The sequence below is a fragment of the Cyphomyrmex costatus genome, unplaced genomic scaffold (assembly GCF_001594065.2).
Source record: "Cyphomyrmex costatus isolate MS0001 unplaced genomic scaffold, Ccosl1.0 scaffold281, whole genome shotgun sequence".
Classification (NCBI taxonomy): Eukaryota; Metazoa; Arthropoda; class Insecta; order Hymenoptera; family Formicidae; genus Cyphomyrmex; species Cyphomyrmex costatus.
The window spans coordinates 919,802-941,240 of record NW_017276922.1 but is presented as its reverse complement, the minus strand read 5'-3'; the positions used below and the strand labels follow the sequence as shown (position 1 = coordinate 941,240).

Here is a 21,439-nt window from a genome sequence, read left to right as displayed (position 1 = left end):
GTCAACGATATATATTCTTTCGTAAAACACGATAAATCCCATCTAGCTATATTCGCGACTCGCGTCTGACTTGGCTCGCGCATGCACTACTGACATCCTTAATCCCACTTCTCGCGTTTACACACGTCACGCACAATAAATCTCTTCAGAAATCTTACATTCGTATTTCTCGCTAGCCTAGATTTAATCCAGCCCTGTGTGATCACGATAAATTGTAAATCACATATCGTCTGAATATTCGTCCATGAATATTCACGATCAAATCATATTCTATTATAGAAATTGATATATTACAAATGCTATTACGTAATAGGGCATTATCACGAACGTGTCGGAAGAAAGAAACGATTGAGTCAACCACTGATAGTGATGGCAACGATAGAAGTGGAAAAGTTTCAATCGCGCTAAACATCGACACTAAACTATCTCAGAACACAATGAATGCTAATAAAAGCTAACCGTTTTTCGGCAATTATTAAAAAAACAAACGAGAGAAGGTTCGAGGAACCTAATACTCCTCTCATTATTAAAAATGTATTTTAACACCACAATTCTCTACTAAATTCTATAGAACTTTTAAAACTCTACGAAACTCTTCAATTTACAATCTTCTAGTCCATCGTTATGGCACACGTCAATAGGACTTGCGCAAAGAATATAATCATTCCACTCGGCATTGTCTCCTTAACTTTCACTCTAATCCACTAACACATACAAGACAAACCATCGCACTAACTTGATTCTCGACACTGTCATATATCGATATAAGTTTTTCATTTACGTCGACACTAGCGACAAGTGTTGACAGTCTTCTTGACGAGACACGTATTGCACGTGACCTCGCAACACCACCGGAACCTGCACTGACAATTAACCTTCTCCTTGACGATTCTGGTGTCATAGCCTCTACCGCAGCAGAGGAGCTCACAGCCCTCGACTCCAGGACTAGTCGAATTACATTGACGACCTGTCGTACCTAAGGAGCCAGTCTTCCTATTCGGCTTGCAGAAATCCGGCGAATCTTCGCTGTAGATCAAGTCGAATCTACCGGGCGGCTTGATCGTGGGACCCTCAGTAATAAAACTGTGGCCGTCGTTGCTGGGAATGACTTTGGCCGCGCCGTCAAAGGATTCCTTCAGGCGGTTGCCAACTTCCCGAAACGGCGGCATCTTGCGCCAACAAGTGCGCACCGTACAGGAGCCAGACAGCCCGTGGCACTTGCATTCGGTCCTCATGAAGTTGCGTACGGCCTAAGGAGCGAATGTACATAGCGCATCGGGTAGAAACATATGTACCTATGTTATCTTTCTAACAAAGGCTGTTGATTTTTACATTCTAACAAAGATATACAGAAATCAAGCCCAAATATATTAAAGACTCAATAATTAAAACAAGTATTGACTGCAGCGTCCTCATTAAGACAAAGCCTATTAACTATAATGATATTAAAACATTTAATTTTGTTAAAACAATGTTTACTAAAATCTTGAAGATAAACGTTATTGAGAACAATGAAATTGGAAGACAATTGATTTGGATTTAAAATGCAAAGTATTTCGAAGATTATCTTATACATAACAGAACACGGTTCTTCCGGTGTTGAATAATTGTGCGCAAGATTGATTGCAAAATTAATTTTAATTATCACGTATGTGATGAAAACATGACGATAAAATCAATTAAATGAAAACGCATGCATGTATCAAAAATTAGAAATATAAACAGAGAATAAATATAAAAATAACTTACCAGACGACCAGCGTCGTTATTGTGAAGCTTTACCAACGTTTTAATATCGCTTCTTTTACGATACGGAGCATCCATGAATTCCCGGGATTTTTTAAAGCCAAAGTTTACGTTATCGCCGCATCCTCCCCATTCCCAGTCTCCTTCCGTCGGCAAACTTTTCTTTGCTTCGACCGTACGAGCAAATTTAGCTAGACGATTACCTGCGAAAATCGTTTCCTCCTATTTTTAAAATGTTAATCGCGAGGAATATGATATAATTCGGAATTTTTGACGTTTAAAATAATTTTAATTTACGCACATTTATATTTCAATTTTGAAGAACTTACGAAAGTAATGTCACGCTAGTATTACGATTTTTCTCAAAATAGGTATAAATGCACCTTTTAATTTATGTAAAAAAAAAAAAAAGTAATAATAACTTCAGTATTAATGGATTTTTAAAAGCCTATAAATTACTGTAAATTCCGATGCGAAATTAATGGGAAATCGATACGCGGATTAAATCACAAAGAAAGACTGAGAGAGAGTAAGCTTTTACCCTTCGACGTCATCTTATCGCAGGAGCATTCCACGAGGTCACCCATAGTGCAGGCTCTGGTAACCGCATAAGTAACTCCAGCGGCGGTGATGGCGTTCACGAAACCCGTCTCTCGCGTATCTGCAGGCACATGGAGGGGAATCCGAGATCAATTAATGGACTATTACCGTGGTAGCGTGGTCCGCAACGTAAATCACCGATCGCGAAACAAGAAGAGGCGCGTCCGGCGCACATATGTGCGCGGTAAGCGAGTGGTAATAAAAAAATCAGCAAGAATCTTCCCGGTCGCAGGGAGTCTCAAACGAAGGAGGATGTCGGAAGATAACGTCGGCAAGGGTTAGGCGAGGAAAGTTGAAGAAGGTCGCGCGCAATCAGATTGCCCGAGAAACAAATCGGATTACGCGTCAGCCGGCGAATAAGACAATTTAGAACCTTCTTACATACGTGCGTGCCGGAGAGAGAGAGAGAGGAAGACTCTTGAAATACATTAATTAATGATATCGTTCCACACAACATCTGCCTAAAAATACTTGACTCGATAAAATAATTTCGTGACATTCTTCTGATAAAATTTATCACTTCTTTATATAGTTTTCATAGTATGTGAGATATATACTTAATCTTTCATATGTATATATACTAATAAAAATATACATATTTGCAATAATATTTTTAATGTATATGTAATTGGTTGTTTATCTATTTAATACATGCAGTATGTGACATACATATATAATAAGTAAATGATAGAGAGAGAGAGAGAGAAAGTGGTAATAATCTAAATTATTACTTAGCGGATTACTTCCCGATTAGACTTCGGTTTTAGAAATTTTTAAGTAATATCTTAATAAAAACACATCTTATATAGAGGTTGTATAATCTAGTTGGTTGAATAATCTAGACTACTTAATTTGTGAAGGCAGATCTGTAATTACGACAATATTCAATCGCGAATAGTTTTATTGAAAACTGCCAATTCATATAGTTGCTAGATCTTTGTGCATCGTTACCTGAGTGTTAAATATGGAATGGACTAGCGATAGAAGGTATAATTTAACATTAGATACAGTATGCATGCAATAATATAATTACTTATAGAGCAACGTATATAGGAAGTCGGTATATGTCAATTAATCGATAGAATGATGCATGATTAACGCTTCTTTAGTTTTTTCTAGATATGGAGAGAGAGAGAGAGAGAGAGAGAGAAATTGCTATTTGTAACTACGAACATTTACAACACATTTCAATAGTGTCTTGATTTCACTGAATTTCTAATGATTATATAGACTATTAAAAAATCACCTAACTCTAAAGTTGAGTTTGTTTGTTATATATATGTGTGTGTGTGTGTGTGTGTGTGTGTGTGTGTGTGTGTGTGTATACTGGTTAAAAATATAATATAATTTTAATACATACCTTATACACATATTAAAATTATTATACTATATCTTTATAACCAGCGTTTGACTATATTTTCACTAAATTTAACTTTGCGCGATAAAAAGTGCAATAACCGATTATTACCCTCAATATATCTTTCCTAAGAAAAAAATTTATTTTAAATTCATTAAAAAATTTGTCTTTATAGAATTAAGATTAGTGATTTTAGAACGCCCCATATATGTATATATATATATATATATATATATATAAAACAAATTTTCTAAGCTTCTTTCAATCATTTTACCTCGAATCCGTACACAACCCTCGTCTAAAAATATCGAATTGCAAATTCTATCTGGTAGTTTCATGAGATGTGGGTGGTGCCGATTGCCAATAGGCCATACGAAAAGTTCAGCTCGCCAGTATAAAAGGGGTATCGTCAATGTTGAAGGTCTTAGGAGTAAACGCCCATCGGTCCCATAATTTGGGCTCACGCTTGTCTGACTGCAATAGGTGTACGACGGCGACTCGCGGAGACTCACGCCCGGGTCGTCTGGTGCAATTCCTCGTGATGTGTGTGTGTGTGTGTGTGTGTGTGTGTATTCGGTTTCACTTGTCATGTCTGCACTCAATCATTAAGCGGACAATGCACACAACGCGGAATTTCCCCTTTTCAAAACGGAAGATCGCCACCGCCCCGGCCGCGGTCGGTCATTGTCTCTTATACAGTCTTTACAAGCATCCGGTTTTTGCAAAACCAGAGGCTGTCTTTCTCTTTCCGCGTTCTCTCCAAATGTATTTTATTTCTTTAATTTTTAGAGAAATAATTTTGTAAACTATTCTAAATAATAATATTTTTCTTATGTACTGTAATTAATATATTACAATTAATGTATGCATATTATAATAATTATGTGTTTAAAGATTAATTTATATTTTATCTTGATAATTATAAACAAGCGAATGTATAAATTGTTCGTTAATTATATTCTGAAATCATTCAAGTTTCTGTATAATTACACACCCAACGTTTTCATATAAATACACCAACCAATAAGAAATAAAATCCATAACGGTCAAAGCTGGGTCTTTAATTCCATTATTTCCTATTGGTTGTGTATCACGGTCCAACAAGATTCTTGTTGTCTTCATAATAATTTTATAATATACTGCAAATATCATTAAGATCTAAAAAACGAAATAATTTTTAATTTTTTAAATATTCAATTACATATCAATACGTAAACATCGTATTGATATACATATAATGGAAGCCAAAGGCAAAATCCAAAAGGAATCCGTCTCCTCGTTAAACTGACGATATCGTCATTCATTTTATCTTATTGCGAAATGCCGGTCGAGAAAACCAAGATCGTCTTGTGTCGATCTTTGCGTCGATATGATCTCTGCCGATACCAACACGCCGGAATTAACTCATAACGTGGAATGCCCGCCCAATTACGGATTCCATCGAAAAGGGGAAGAACAGAATCGGTAGCTATCGTGAATATCGAGCAGCGAAGCATCGGCAATGCAAAATCACGCCGCGAGATCGCATCTCATCCTTTTCAGAAACTTGATGCGCGATCTTCTGTCAATTATCCCAATATAAACAGTGATGTCGATAATATAGGCGTTGTGTGCCGCCAGAGAATAATAATATATATATTGTTATCTTTTTACTATTTTATTTTTACATCTCATTTTTATTATGTCGTGCTTTTATCGTACATTTTATAGATTTATGTTAATCTAATAAAAATTTCTTACGTAAAATCTGTTAAAATCTTTAGATTTCTAAACCAAATGATACGCTTTATAATCCAATATTGTCATAAAACAATAAAATAAGGAAAGAAACTCGAACAAAAAAGAAAAAATGAGCATATATGTATCGAGGGTAGAAAGCCGAAGGGAAACGCGGAGATGAGGCACAAGAGGTCTGGGTGGTGGGCCCCACTGTGACGCCAGGGAGGGGTTATACGCGTTAAGCCTGGTTCTCTGTGGTTCCCATGGATTCCAGGCGGGTATCTTCAGCGCGGATCGACAGCGCGGACGGAACAGGAGGACGCAGGCCAAGGAAAGAGAGGAGGCTGCCTGCCATCGCTCGCGTATCTTCTGATGCATCGCCTCACCTTTCAGTGCGTATTTAAACGATACGATAGTTTTATACGAGCGATCTGATATCGGAGCTTCGAGAGCGGGAGAGAGGCCCAGCTAGCTCTCCTCTCTTGGCTCCCGGCGTGGTCGCATTCACCGCTTCTTCGTTCACGAGCGGAGATCGATCGCTCGCTCTATCTCCGACTCCAACCTTCGCCCGAACCGACGCATCGGCCCTTTAACATGACGGAAGCATCGAACTCTTTCGAGCTCACACGGCCGGATCGTTTACGAGAGTCCCGTAAACTGCTCTTTTTTTCGCAGCCTCCGGACCTCGAGGCGCCATTAAGAAATCGGTTCTGAATCTGAATAACTCTAAAGAAAAAAAAATACTTGCCAAAATCACGACTGACAGCAGAAATTATTTATTTTCAACATCAGGAAAATTATTGTAATTTGTTAAATTACCGCGCATTAATTATACTTTAGACATCTGATCCACATTTCTGAATAACATTAATTGAAGAGCAATACTAATCCGCATTTTGTACAAACTGAGAAAATAACTTTAAACAGATGGAAACAATAGACTAATCCACAGTGGAATAATCCACATTTTTTATAACTTTATGCAGTAAACAATTTTTTCACAAAAAGGAGAAAAAAGAAATAAAGAAAAAGAGGGAATTCTTGATTCTAATAATAAATTTCCAATTTCAGTCATTTTCAGCAATCGGTCTTAAAATTATGCTTTGTACTACTACTACTATAGTTATAGCTTTGCTGAGTAATCTATGTGTAACCATATTTTATCTTTATATATATTTACATATAATGATTTTAATGTTTTGACTGAGGCAGACCTCGGTCGTATTTAACAAAAATTTTTGTGGAAATACAATTGATTACAATTACATACGGTCAAAGGCCGTTCAATTTCGCATCTTGTAATATTTTCCATTGTCGAATAACAATCCGTCTGAGTATTTTGATGATCGCTTCGGTGCTCGGAGAATGCCGGAGGTGCAGAGGAACGGCAGATAATATAAATCACTTCGAATCAATTAAACACGAGGGATCGCGAGCCGATGATCTCGCGATGCCGTGCCGCCAGCTGCACCTGTGGGCCCTTCGTCTCGGGTCGTCCGGACGGTTCAGCCAATTATCAGCATTCCAGGGCATTATCCTCAGAGCGGGACTTACGCCGTGTTTAATTGCAAGAGGTCGTCTTCTTCTTTTTCAACCCCTTCGTGTCTTCTTTAGCTCCCCCTTGCAATATTCTCTTCTTCTCTCGTTCTCATCATTCCAGATGAGGAAATAACTCAGCCGACAATAAAATGCAACCGCATAGCGGATCATTTTATTTCCTGAACTCGGAGAACATTTTTCCGCGAGTTTTCATCGTTTTCTTTAAACGTATAATCATTTTAAATTTCCTCATATCATGTTGGTTTCGTAAAAGAGTAAAGATAGTAACACGAGTAACGTCACAAAGTATAATAAACGTAATAATAAATCAAAAGAAATTAAATGTTAATAATTTAATATAGCATTAAAATTTGAAACATACAAATAATTGTAATAGTTTTGCTGTTTATTTGCGACACGCGTAATATCGCGATAACAAATATGTAAACATCGTTTTTCGAGACGCAATGATCGGTATGCACTTTCCAGCTTTATAAACCTCTCGTAATGCTAATAACGACGGGCGTACCCAAACCTTTTAATGAGGGATCAAAACAGCGCACAGAGATCCCGTTTATAGGTAAAAAGAGATTGCACCGCCTGTCTCGTGACACGCGTTGCATCAGCGTTGCCACCTGACGTACGCATAAATACATGTACACGGTGTATCAGCGTTCGGCGTTCTTTCAATATTGCTGCATCAAAGCAAAGAATGTCGCGAATGAACGTTCCACTTACCGCGGACATATACATGTCATGCCGTCGAAATGATCGTAATACATTTGCTCGTAAATTATGTAACGTCGGTCGTGGATCGCGTAATGTCCTCGTACTACGCACCGCATGCTTTTATGCTTATAGATACTTATGCGGAATTTCAATGTGGCTCAGTAAGTGATCTTGAAAGAACGATAAACTAATAGTAACAATACCTGGTAATAAATATGCTAAGATGAATTATAATTCGACAACGAATTCATGGTGGCGTTGAAATAATGTGTATGTGTGTGTGTGTGTGTCGTATTTTAAGGAATACAATAAATATAATAACTCCTTGCGTGAAATACAAAAAATACAATAAAAAAAAGATCAAATTACAGCAAATCTTATTTAAAGAAAAATAAGATTTTAAAAATAAATCCCTGCTCTGTAAAATTTAAACGAAAACTCATTCTTTATTTCCTAGATGATTTATAATCCAGTATGGTAATCCTCCAAGGAAAATTCTAAAGAACTTAATTCTAATTTAAATTACAAATACTTTACCGACTTTGTACTTTAAATTTTCCATTGAAAAATAATTAAATAAATTAATTTGTAATATAATTTAAAAAATAAGATTGTTTCAATGTATCTTTTATAGAACGTTTAAAAATTAAAAACCCCATAATAATATATTCTTTATATGGCGTATTAATGCATACCCTACCAATATCTAATATACATATATTTATAGAATACGCAAAAGTAATTGCATATATATATATAATAGCTGAACACGTGCATTTTTGCATAGGGTTAACAAATCCCTTGTAAATCTCGCAGTGATTAATCGATCGGATTATGCAAGCAATTTGCGACGATGCGTCGGACCGCCATTGTAGGAATTACGTCGCTGTTGTGCTCGATCGACGCACGTAGATGCTATCGATCGTTCTCAATGCTACAACGGGGTGATTTGTTTAGCAGTGAAACAATCTATCGAGCCGATTCATGCACCGATTCATGTGCAGTAGATCGTACTTAGTATTGATCTTCGTTTAAGTACACGTTCGCCTTTCTTACTTACAATTTGTCCTTAACACATTTATCGTAGTTTTTTCGAAATAAAAAAAAATTAATTTAAGAAATATCTTGAGGACAAGTTAATAAAATTATAGAGAAATTTTTCTTAATATTTGCAATTAATAGAAATATTATACCTTGCACCACTATATATCTATTTATTTTAGATATTTGATTATTTAATCTAATATATATCTAAACATTAAAGAGTCGCTAATTAAAAGAGAGAAAAAATATGGCATATTCTTTTAACATAATGTTAATGTAGAATATTCTCATTTACGATATCTTTATTTATAGAATAGCTTTTGCCATATTTCCTACATATGTGTGCATCATTTTCGTACCGCGTAATATCGTAAAAGTACGATGTACCAGAGGGCAATGCAGAAGAAGAAAAAGAAAAGGACGGGGGAAGAGGAAAGGAAATAACATTAGACGCGCGGGATGTAGGCGAACACGGGAAAGGAAAAGACGGACAACGTTAAAGCAAGACGAAGCAGGTTAAAGCGAAAAGAGCAGCGCGAACGACGATAAATCTCGACGGGCATCCGTAAATAAAGTTGAGAATATTCAATGAGAGAAGAAGATAGCGCGCGCGTAGGGCCGCAAGGCGAGTGCATTTGCAGCGGGGAGGAGGACAGGAGGATGCGAGAAGCGCGCACGAGATCGGCTCGCTCGCGCGAGTACCAGATCTTCGCTGGCCCGCTTCTTCGACTCTCCGAGATCGTACCAGGGGAGAAAATCTTTCCAATAAATACCGCGTGGAACGGACGCATGAATGCCGGCAAAAATCGCCGAATGACCAATTGCGGCGGGAGCTCCTCAGGCGCGTTCACCTTTTCCCCGAGATTCCAGCGGATTTTTGAGAGCTGCCGTACCATATCACCGCTGGATTCTCCGCTCTTGCAGGAATTCCTCTCGCTCCATCTCTTTCCTGCACCCACCGTTCTCGTCAAGCGTTCTAAGTTGCATTCGTTGTGGTGCACCAAGCACGCCTCATCGCCGCACGAGATATCGCGGTAATTACGAGATATCAGGAGTAAATCGAGAAAAACGACGCTGGATCATGATATTATTTCATTTATCATCTCCCTTTTAGCACATAGCAAGAACAGAACTGTTCGAATTGTATGCTTTTTAAACGTATTTTTTATCGATTTTATATATGTATATATATATATATATATATATATATATTTGATCGCTCTTTGCATATTCATATTTGCCAATTTTATTTTAATTAATCAAACTATTTTCTTTATTTTTTTTTTTTAAAGAACAGTTAAAGTTTTCTTTTAAATTACAACCCAATTTTATGTGTCAAAGATGTTCCATAAAATATAAAAATTTGCATATCGTACATCATAGATATATTTTATGAGTATAACACGAGAGAGAATTGTGCGGGGAGAAAGCATTTATTCGTCGTCTCGTCGGTAAAACTCGCGAAGGAACGCACCAAAGTTTGACAAAAACCCATAAGATACGACGAGAGGAAGGCAATATAAAGACGACAACAGCACCTCCTACCTCGGTTTACCCGTTCCCCTCTCGACGCCGTGGAATCGACGAAGCATTCAAATGTCAGGCCGACGAAGTCTAACGGAGTAACAGATCTGTCCTGGACCCGCGGTGTACTTTTTTTTTCGTCGGTTATCTCTCTTCTGTCCTGCTACCTCCCGTCTTCTACACCCTCTCGCGCATCCGGAACAAAGTTAAACGTACGGTAGTCGAGATACAATAAACGTACGGGACACTAAACTGTTTGCTGTTGTCAATCCTTTGTGGAGACGACACCGGTCCGGGCGTTCTCGCAGTGCGGTGCAGTGCGCTCATTGCTCTTTCGAGTACAGTTCTTATAAAGAGTATATTCTTATAAATCGCGCGAAAAATTCATTCTTGCTTCTACCGTTCATTGATAACAGTTACAAAATAAAAAATTCGCGATTAAATTAGTAAATAAATACAGCTCGTATAGTAATATCGTTATTTTTATAAATATCAATTAAATTAATTTTTTCCCTCACATTTAGATCGATTAAAAATTAATTTCAATCAATAGAGATAAGTTGTACTGTGCAATATATGTTAATTGATGGACTTTTTTTATACGCACGCAGAGTCACGCCTCATGTATTTCGTTCCGTTTATAGTTTCGTTCACCTGCAGTGCACACTGTTCACATGCAGTTAACATCGAAGCTAATAGTGTTAATAAAATGACGCAGGCTTTCGTCCTCTCACTAAGGAACGAAGTAAAGAAGTCGAGACTTCTTTTCTCTTTTTGTATTTATTTCTCTCGGGATACCACACGATATGATGTCTGTCAGGTATGAGGTATCTCTTTAGTCATGGATAATTTCCTTCCTACCAGTTTCTACAACCGCTGGAAGCGAGAAAAATCAGGCTTTTCCTACGTACGACACGCTTCCATGATCGACGCTCATGACTGCACCATTGTTCCTCTTGTCACGAGAGTGCCACTGCTACTGTGCTTGATGAATGATTCATGCGAACCAACTCGCTCCGGGCCAACATCCGGCGTGCTAATAATATTTCGTGCATATCTTCGACAATATTGTTTGAGAGCCAAAGGCAAGGAAACCCTCCCCCCCCCCCCATGGCGATATATTCCTGAGAAGTAGCACTGCGGGTGATGGTTACTATGTGAGCGATGTGTTCTCGATGGATGTAGCTTGTAGTCACGTCGATTGCTTTTGATTCACTGACCCTGCTTAGGATTAGAGAACTAAGGTCAGTGTACTGCCCTAACGTGACTACAGCTCGTCCTTAAAACGGACGTTTACATATTTTCTGATTTTAATGTTAACTGTTACGAGACATTCCTTTACGTTTAAATAAGAAACAAAGCACGTGAAATATTTGACATTTGTCAGATAATATCTGTAACTATTTAAAAATTCACAATATTTTGAATAAATTATTGTATTTCGTATTCATTATTAGTATTTCAATATTAATACTTATGAAACAATTTTTTTCAATTGTTGAAAATAAATTTTATCAATTTTCTATATATTTATTGTTAAACGTTCAACATTTTATTAGTAATAACTGGTAAATATCGTGAACGAGTAAAGATTCACAAGGTACGAAACAAATTCGCCAAGTCCAAACGACGCACAGGACAAATATCTTTTAAAGGCCTTTTAGTAGGTGTTTGACACGTACACGTGACGTTATTTAATTTCCGTACGTGCGAGATGGGAAACAGGAGAGGCGCGAAAACGGGCTGAGAATCCTATATGGAGCGCATTAGTTAGCGCCACATTCGCGAGACGACGAAAACACTTAGCGTTATGCCGCTAAATCAGTTTCAGTCCTTCTGATTATCGCTGCTTCGTGTTCGCGTGAATTTCAACGTACGGTCTTAACCCGTTTAAGGGACAAGTCAGGGCCACGTAAAAGTACTCAACAATATTCGCGCATAAATATTAATTTCAATGAATCGACGGAAAGCATATAATCGAACGTTGTATAAAATTTTTAAAAAATGACTAATGAATTAAATAAAAATTAGTATTTATAACAATGTTGAAGAAGCGTCATCTTCGTGGAACTCGGCATTCCCCAAATTTGATATTTCACGCCCTCACGCGTTTCCTCGTGCTTCACACATTTCTGTGTTTTATAAAGACTCATCCGAAGATCGTAAAATAGGATGAGCCGAAGATTTTATGAGCGATATTAGCGGGATCGCCGGCGCCCTCACTGTCGAATAATTAGTCCCCGATTTAGTAGAGATTCCACTAAACTTGTTGCCCCTCTATCCTATTAAGGATAACCTCAGCCAATCCTGTTGTGTACGATTCGAAAAGCGACTGCCAGACCACCGTCGTGGAGAAACTGCGGTAACACTTTTTATTACGTGAACTGTTCTTTTTATTTTCATCGAGTGTGTTAACGGGTCAAGAAATCTTCTCATCTTTTCTTACTCTTCTCTTCGTTGTCTCTTCATTGTTAATAATTTTTTGTCGCTCAAGAGAGGCTATACATAAATTATGCACGTATAACAATTGTATGTAAGCATTGCATTCCAACAACAAAAGTAAATAATGTGCAAAATAATTTTTCAGGTAAACGGTTTTCACTATGACATTGAAAAACATATGCGTCCTGAGAAGTTTTAATTTGCAGAGAGATAAATAATTTTGCGACCGTTCCGCTCTCACGGAAGAAAAGCATCGCGAACAAACAAAGGCACGAACTCGGGTTTATTAATGCTCCAAGGTGATCATCCTCGTTAGAGAGTTGGGAAACACACACACATACACCGCAAAGAAAAGAAACGTCTCTCTAAAGTAATCTTAAGATCGCAAAGCATATGATCAATCGCGATAAAACAAAGTCGCCATGAGAGCGATCAATCTAATTGTAACGATGAATCAACGTGATGTAGCTAATTGCAACAGCTCTATCTTCGAATCTGCGACTTATAATGGCTGGGAGAAAGTTCTTTCGAGAAAGCCATAATGCGACCCGTTAACCTCGGGCCTTCTTCTCAATGAAAGAACAAAATCATTACGTTGTGACCCTAGCCATCCCTCTTCCCCTTCCACTATCCGTTCAGAGAGAAAAGATAAGAAGAGAAAGAAGAGAGAGGAGACAATTTGTTGATTCGAGGAGGCGACCACTTAGACGACCGTTTTCTTCGTCACTCCGTGAATTCCGTGGAATCTCGGGATGAATGAAGAAAACCACTCTCTTAATTTAGTCGAAGCCCATCGATTCGACGATCGTACCTGCCGGAGGGGATCTGTGCGCGCGGGGCAGCACAATAAATTCCTTCCTCCTCCGCTTCCCTTTACTCCAAAGGTAGCTCTTTCTACGGGTTTTTGACGCCCGTGTTCGTCTTATCGCGACACGCGGCACCCCTCAATTAAGAGGTGCTGCTCGTCCACGAATGTTATACCAGGCTCTGAGGGCCCCCGGGGTCCCCGGGACCACACAGCGGGAGCTACCTGCTGAGCCTAAACTATCGGCCGAATCGCGCCCATAAAAATTAAACGTCGCCAGATAAATAAACGTCAATCGAGAATTAAGATAGGCGCCGCCGGTAGCGTGGATCCTCATGCGCTTTTTCCCTCCCCCAACTCACCCGTTAGGAATTTTTCCCCAGAGATGCATCCGAGAATGGACGATAGATAAGCAAACCTCTGATGTATCATCAGTTGAATTTTCGGCTTGGAAAAAAAACCTACAAGCATCTGTCTCTGCGAGTTACTAAACATTATCGAATGATCATACTTGATCTCAAATACGTGATGTAATCGGGCAATTTCATCTATTTTAAGATAAAGGTCGTCTCGAGACACAGTTATAACTTCTAAACCGAAACTAGAAGAGTAATATTTGCATTAATATTAAATTGATAAGCAACTTAATATTAATGTACCTATAAATAAACATCTTGGAAAACTGTATAATATAATTTGATGTTACAATAAGCATCTTAAAAACTAAAATAATTATAAATAATTTTTAGCACGCGAAAAAGTTCTACTTTTATAAAAAAAAGACTTATAAAATATGAATAAAAAATATTCATATAATAATACGTTACTACTTTTATAATATTCATTTTATTTTTAAAATGCTTCGGTTATTTATAATTAGATACTATATCTTATTGCGTATTATATTTTTAATTGTGTTTAATTCAAATAAAAAGTAAGAACCGGCTGAAAGTTTCCACTACCAGAGCTTCCACTATTGTTTCGTTTTTTAATTTCTTGACAAAGAAAAGTAGAATATTTATTTCTTATATATAACTTATCTTTTCTAAACTTCTGAAAAGAAAAGAATAGCTCGAACAGCTAGGATTCAGTAGCCAAACTCCACGTGTTCCTTAAAATCTTTTTGGTTAAAACGGGTGGCCTAGAAAGTCGTATATTTCTTCCACCTAGATTCCTAACCGCGATCTGTCTTCAGCTTGTAGCAGATAATAGTCACGTGTATCAATAGACCCTATTCACGATGTCGCAAAAGCGAGATTTCTAAGAAATAGTATAATGTGTTATGTTAAAGATTAAAAATGACAGATTAATAATAATTTATTCTTTTTTCTTTAATAGTAGGCACAATCTTTGCATGTAATTTAAAGATTTGTTTAAAGTATTACACTGATTGGTTCGTATATATTTTAAATAAAAACAATTGTCAATTGTTTTTATTTCAAAAAGTTTCTAATTTTTTATCCAAGAGATAAAAATGTAGCCCTTCGACAAAAAATCCAATAAATTTCTTCTTTTAAATCAAATAATCAAATAAAGAAATAACGGCCGTAAAAAAAAAGTAGATATCATAATTATAATACTCTAATAACAGTAATTTAAAATTATGATTTAGTAATTTAAATAACAATTGTGTACAGTATAATAACAACAATATTTTTTTCTCTAACAACAATAATTCAATAAGATTACAATATAATACGGAAGTATATAGAAATACATAGAGTCGCTACAAAGCAGTCCAATAAAAACGGTATAACGGTTACATGGGACTTCCTAAGGTAAGCTGTCCGCGAACGGAGTCACAGATAAATGATGACGACGAGAATTGTCACCCGGAACGACCGGTTAACACATTGCCACCCCTGTCATCGATCCGCATCGTCCAATAATGCGTTTTGTAGACAAGATTTATGTACCTGCTGTCCAACCTTTTCCCGACAGAGGTCTACCATTATTTGGGTGTAATTTCTAACTTCACGAATGCTTTTCAACACAAAGCGATTTTTATTTGACAAACTGATTTGTCGCCTACTTTTCTTATTTCTATTGTCACATTTTCATTATTATTATTAGTTTTGTGAATAAATTATATGTATTTACACATCTTTTTATGTGATAATAAATAACGAATATATATAAATCCTGTAGGATGCTTGGATTTCTGAAATACCCAAAAATAAATGAACGTACCGATGAGCGCGATGTCTATTCGCTTAATTAAACTATCGCTTTATTTATTCGGGCCGACGAGCTGTCTCGTTAATAATATACTATCTCCCGCATCTTTCACAAGTGAATGCCGATCGTCAGGCATCCCTGACGGTGTCGTGCTTAATACGATCATCGATCGCCAGGCGTGGATTCCACGCGTGTCCGCATTTAGCGTATTACCTGAGAGATGATCCTGCATCAAATCACGATCGATAGGATTGACGGCGATCTTTAGATCGTGAGAGAGCAAGTAAAAGAAAGGGAAGGGTGAAAGTGGGAGACAAAATCGAAAGATTAGCCGCGGTCCATCGTAGCAGAAAGGCTTTAATTAAAGGAACATATTGCCACTAATATTCGACGGACGGTGTCAATCTGTCAAGCTACTATAAGACACCGATCTGAACAGGCTGGAGACCAGCATAGCACGGACTATTGAACACGCTGTCTTCGATTTGGTTGTCGTGACCAATCACCCGAAATTAATATATCGGATGACTAACGGAGTAAGCGAACCACGCGAACAGTTTCGTCTTTCATCGAATTCAGATTTACCGCGCACAGATAAAGGTTTATATTTGATTAAGTGTAAAAACCGAACGATTGACTGTTAATATGATTACGCGATCAAGATGAAATTCGTTCGTGACTGTTTGCCAATTCCCTTCTTTCCGCGACGAGATAAACGCATCTATTGTGTGCTTATGCAAGATCAATGAAAATGGTATTCTTCGATGAAAGTAGATATTATAATTATTATATTATTTGATATAATTTAATATACTAGCACATTCCTTGCGCGCGCTACGCGCGCGATGGTCTATTATACTCTTTTTAAATATCATGAATTATGTTTCTTTGAAACTTGTTTTGAAATCAATAACTCCTCTAATTCCTCCTACTAATACAAAATTTCCCTGAAATTTGAAAACCTTTAGAATTTCATTATTGTTTTCGATCGCCACATTAATTCTACCATTTTGATAAACAATATTTAGTTTATTTTTTTATTCACCGCTCTAAGAATGTTCACAATCCGAATTTTTTGCTCATCGTTTACGTCGAAAAATTCGACCTGCAGTGTGGCTGTGCTGACTCGCGTACAAGAGTAAAGTACATTAAAGCAATCAATTACAGGGATCATTTTGGTATCAAAATGTTTCTAGAATTATTTGCTCTAAGAATATCCAGAATCCGATTTTTTTGCTCATCGTTTACGTCGAAGGATTCGATCCACAGTGTGGCTGTGCTGACTTAAGACTAAAGTTGGCACAGCCACAAAGAAAAATAGCAGCAAATGAAAAATCAAGTACATATTCTTGACGGGCTTTTTTTTGCTAATTTAAATTCTACTTCAAAAACACTAAAACCAAAATCCCCCGTACATTCCATCCGCCAGATTAACGAAACAGATTTTAGAAAACTGAATCGAAACGCCATTTTGAACTTTCAATTTTTAAATACGGATTCGTAACGAACGTCCCCAAAAACCACCTGTAACCAAATTTCAACAAAATCGAAGAATCTTAAGGATTTCCGTAACATTTCCGTCTGCCATATTGGATCAACTATTTCAAACTTCTAATTTTTGAGTAAAGATTCGTATCGAACGCCCCCTAAATCACCAATATACCAAATTTCACCAAAATTGAAAAATCTTTAGGATTTCCGTAACATTTCCGTCCGCCATATTAGATCAGCTATTTCGATCTTTCAATTTTTGAGTACAGATTCGGAACGAACGCCCCCTAAATCACCAATAAACCTAATTTCACCAAAATCAAACAATCTTTCAAACAATCTGATTTCCGTTACTTTTCCGTCCGTCATATTGGATCCACTATTTCAAATTTTCAATTTTTGTGTACAGATTCGAAATAATCGACCCCGAAAATCCCCGAATACGAAACCACATCAAAATCAGAGAATTCCAACAGCCTCAACGAAAAGAGGCTTCAAAAAAGCGTGACACGCCAATTTTTAAATATGATGACGATAATATAATTATAAATTTATACAAGTACTCTTCTACATGAGAAAAGCGCTAAGTAAATTTTTATCAAGATAAAAAAACCTTTAAAGATAATAAAAAATACAAAATATAAAATCTTTTTATAATGTTATGAAAATAAAAATAACTGAAAATGAAGAATTCTGACATCTCGATAAAGAACTTAACACAAAGATATTTTCCTCGTTTATCATATATATGATGTTTACTTTCATTTAGAAATATTCTATTAAAAATAATTGTATTCTATAAAATTACGAAATCTATAAAATATATTATAAAGCGCTGCATTAAAGTCACACGAATAATAATTTTCAACAAGGTAAACTTCTTTTTTTATTTCAGTAATTACGTAATTTTTTTTGCGTACATTGCTGACAAAAAAACAAGGAAATAATACATAAAGAATCAATTTTTTAATAGATAATAATGACACGAACGCGGATATGACATAAACGGTCTATAATAACATAAAAATCGTGAAACTTCGATTTCTCAACATTCCGACCAATTAAGTATTCTTGTTGGCAATACCGGTGACATTATAATTATTATCATATTACTACACGTTATTATTTGCTGTGACACTTTGCAGTTTGATTTCATAGTTGTATACGTGTCAAAGTAGTCCCAACATTAAAGAGAGCAGTTATTATCTTTTTTCTAGAGTCACCGAGACACTATATATATTTAGAATCTCCCATTAAGGTTAATTTAAAAATAATTACCACTTATTCGTCCGTAACGTATCCTAACTCGAGAAAAGGGCATACTCAAATAGTAACATATAAAAAAACACTATGTCCCTCTCCAAACTGTACATACAATAAAATAAAATGCATCATAAAGAATTTGAACAAAAAATATGTGTTATATAAAGAATAGACAGAAAAATCGACATCTTCCTTTTCTTTAAAGATAAATCTATCTTAAACTGCATCTTTTTAAATATTTTCATTTATCCCAATAAACTCTATGTATAATAAATCGAATTTAGAGACATGTAAGCGTAACAATATAAAAAAAAGTTTTATCATTTTTCATTGAATAATAATCAATTATCCTAAATGGAAACGTAAAAATACCAAGGCCATTGTTGTACATCGTGCTTTACAATCGTTAATACACTCGTATCGGTATATAGAGTGGTCAACGTCATGCTCCACACGCGGAGGGACTCCTTAAAGGCCTCGCACGTAGAAAGATCCTTAAAGGTCCTAAAGGGGTAGCCCATTCTGGAGGTGTGCCGATCGGGTACCGGCATTTAATCGTAACAAATCGCCCTCAGGCCCTGTAGGGAAGTGTGTAATCGACATCCGGTTCGCCTAATGTCGAACGAGTAGCGCCCTGTAATCTGCCGCTAGCGTGTGCATTGTCGTGCGCGGGTCCCCTTCTCGCTCCTGAAAGAGGCACCATAGGACCGGAGATCCCTTTCTCGACGAGAGACCAGGGCCCGGGATAGCGTCTGCTCGACCTTGCGACCATGAATCGCGAATAATGCGACCGAATTCACGAATTTACGGAATCAAGTATCCGACGTGCGCAAAGGATTCATTCGAATATCTTTAAATGCCCTTCGTTAATTATAAAATGTGAAAAAAATCGCTTATTTCTAAATTTAAATCCATTTGAACATGGAAAAAGTTATTAAAGATATATGGTCCCTAATACGTTGAAATAGTCCATTACACATTAGATGTATCAAATAATAAACTAAGAGTAATATAAATTATTCAACCTCAATTTCTAATTACTTCTAAAATTAATTATTATTATATCTTAATGAAACTTACCGCGGAGCAGAATCTTCTTGAGAGATCTCCTAACGGTCGTACAGTTCCACCTTCGATTTCGGAATTGGTATTGACATTCCCTAGTACCCACTTGAACACCCTTCGCGATTTCTTTCAACAAAGATGGCTCCTTACGACAAATGTCAGCTAGCTTCCCCTTTAAACGTCTTGTTTTCTTACAGACCAGCATCGGATCCATCACCAGCTGGCTTCCTACGGTCCTGTGTATCAAAAATTAAAATATATGATTAAATATATCATATTATTATATATATATTATTATATATCAATTTTTTAAATTTTCCAAAGGGCGCGTGGGTTTGATTGTGTCGGGAACACGGCCCACTATCATTTTCCCAAGAGATTTGGTAAAGTTAGATCGTAGAAGAATGGGGCATAAATTTGCAGTTATTAATTTCGAGGAGTACCAGTTGCGCTATTCTCATGGTTTTGAGATCAAATATTATCACAAATACGTACACGCACATACATACACATAATCACACTCACACTTATGCGCGCGAGCGCGAACTTTGTTTTACAAATACATGAGATAGCATTAGATATAGTAGGATCTGTAAAGCTGGCACAACATTCTGTCGATATCAAAAAAATTACAACAGTTCCAGTAGCACTTTTCATAGTTCTACAGTTCTACCTAGAAATAAAAAATAGTTCCGCAGTTTTAATATGAAAAAAATTAAAATTGAAAATATGGCGTGCTAACTACGCGAAACTGGCACGTCAGATTTCCTCTAAAGTACGAGAAAAAAATTAATATTTGCACTTTTAGCAACAGTTCCCGATAGTTCTACTAAAAACCAACTAAGATATGCATTTTCAAAATAAAATAACAATATTTAACAATTTTTATACATCCTATATATACAAAATGGCATAAAACTTCTAGAAAAAGTGACGTGCTGACTATTTCTATCAGTTTCAACGGAAGTTCTCGTTAGTTCTCACAGAGTTCTATGCAATGCAATCATTTATAAGCAGAGTTCCGGCGTATATTTGTTATCATATATATTTGACCTCAAATCGCGCTACCTGTATTCCTCAAAATTCATAACTATAAATTGATTCCCCATTTTTGTACGATTTAACTTTGCCAAATCCCTTGGGGAAATGGTAGTGGGCCGTGCCCCCGACATAACTAAACCCACGCGACCTTTGGAAAATTTTTGTGGTCACACAGTGTTATAAATAGATTCAATTGTAGCGTGAGCTTACAGTTCTATTATAAAAATGAATATTAATGAGTAACGTGTATGCTTGTCAGGATGTTACGTTAAACTGTCCTCGGCGAGCTCGCGTCTCTGCCTCGTCTCTTTCCCCGCACCGAGGAGGCATAAACGGATAGCCAATAATAATAAGCAATCACACGACCCCGAGGGCTCAATCACATTTCACGGGCAAACCGCGACGGTTATAAAATTCGGGAATCTTCCGCGCGCGAGTTTCCCCTTTTTTCCTCTCCTCTTTCTCAAGCAAACAGACGCTCGCGTTCCTGCACGAACGATCACTCGAACGGACTTTACATACAACGGCAGAAAACGCCTACACAATATAAATTTGTTATACCTCTTAGAGTGAATTGTTACTCTAAAGAGCGAAATCTCACTAGATTGAAAATTGAGCCACTCTGTTTCAAGACTGACTGAATTCTTTTCACTTTTTAAAGTAAAATTTCACTCCAAGGGATTTAGAGAGCAAAAAATTATTAATAAATGAAAATATTGTTATAAATGTATATACATATATATCTCTTGCATCGTTTAAATTTAATAATTTATCAACGATAAGATTATATAATAGATAAATATTGATATAAATAAAAAATTTATATGTAATTACACATGATATACATATTTGTTCTTGAAAATGACAAAAAATAGCAACAATCTAAACGCTTCCGT

The 21,439-nt window shown here is 36.6% G+C and overlaps 1 protein-coding gene across 1 annotated transcript in view; it reads right to left on the bottom strand.

The window, feature by feature from the left end:
- Nucleotides 1–788: 788 nt before the first annotated feature.
- LOC108775082 (protein Wnt-6) overlaps nucleotides 789–21,439 on the bottom strand; it is a 35,758-nt gene continuing 15,107 nt past the window's right edge. The window contains exons 2-5 of the mRNA XM_018541361.1: nucleotides 19,518–19,738; nucleotides 2,288–2,407; nucleotides 1,750–1,949; nucleotides 789–1,250 (exon numbers count right to left, since the gene is read on the bottom strand). Coding sequence (XP_018396863.1) covers nucleotides 789–1,250; nucleotides 1,750–1,949; nucleotides 2,288–2,407; nucleotides 19,518–19,738 — 1,003 coding nt within the window. The remainder of the gene's footprint in view (nucleotides 1,251–1,749; nucleotides 1,950–2,287; nucleotides 2,408–19,517; nucleotides 19,739–21,439) is intronic.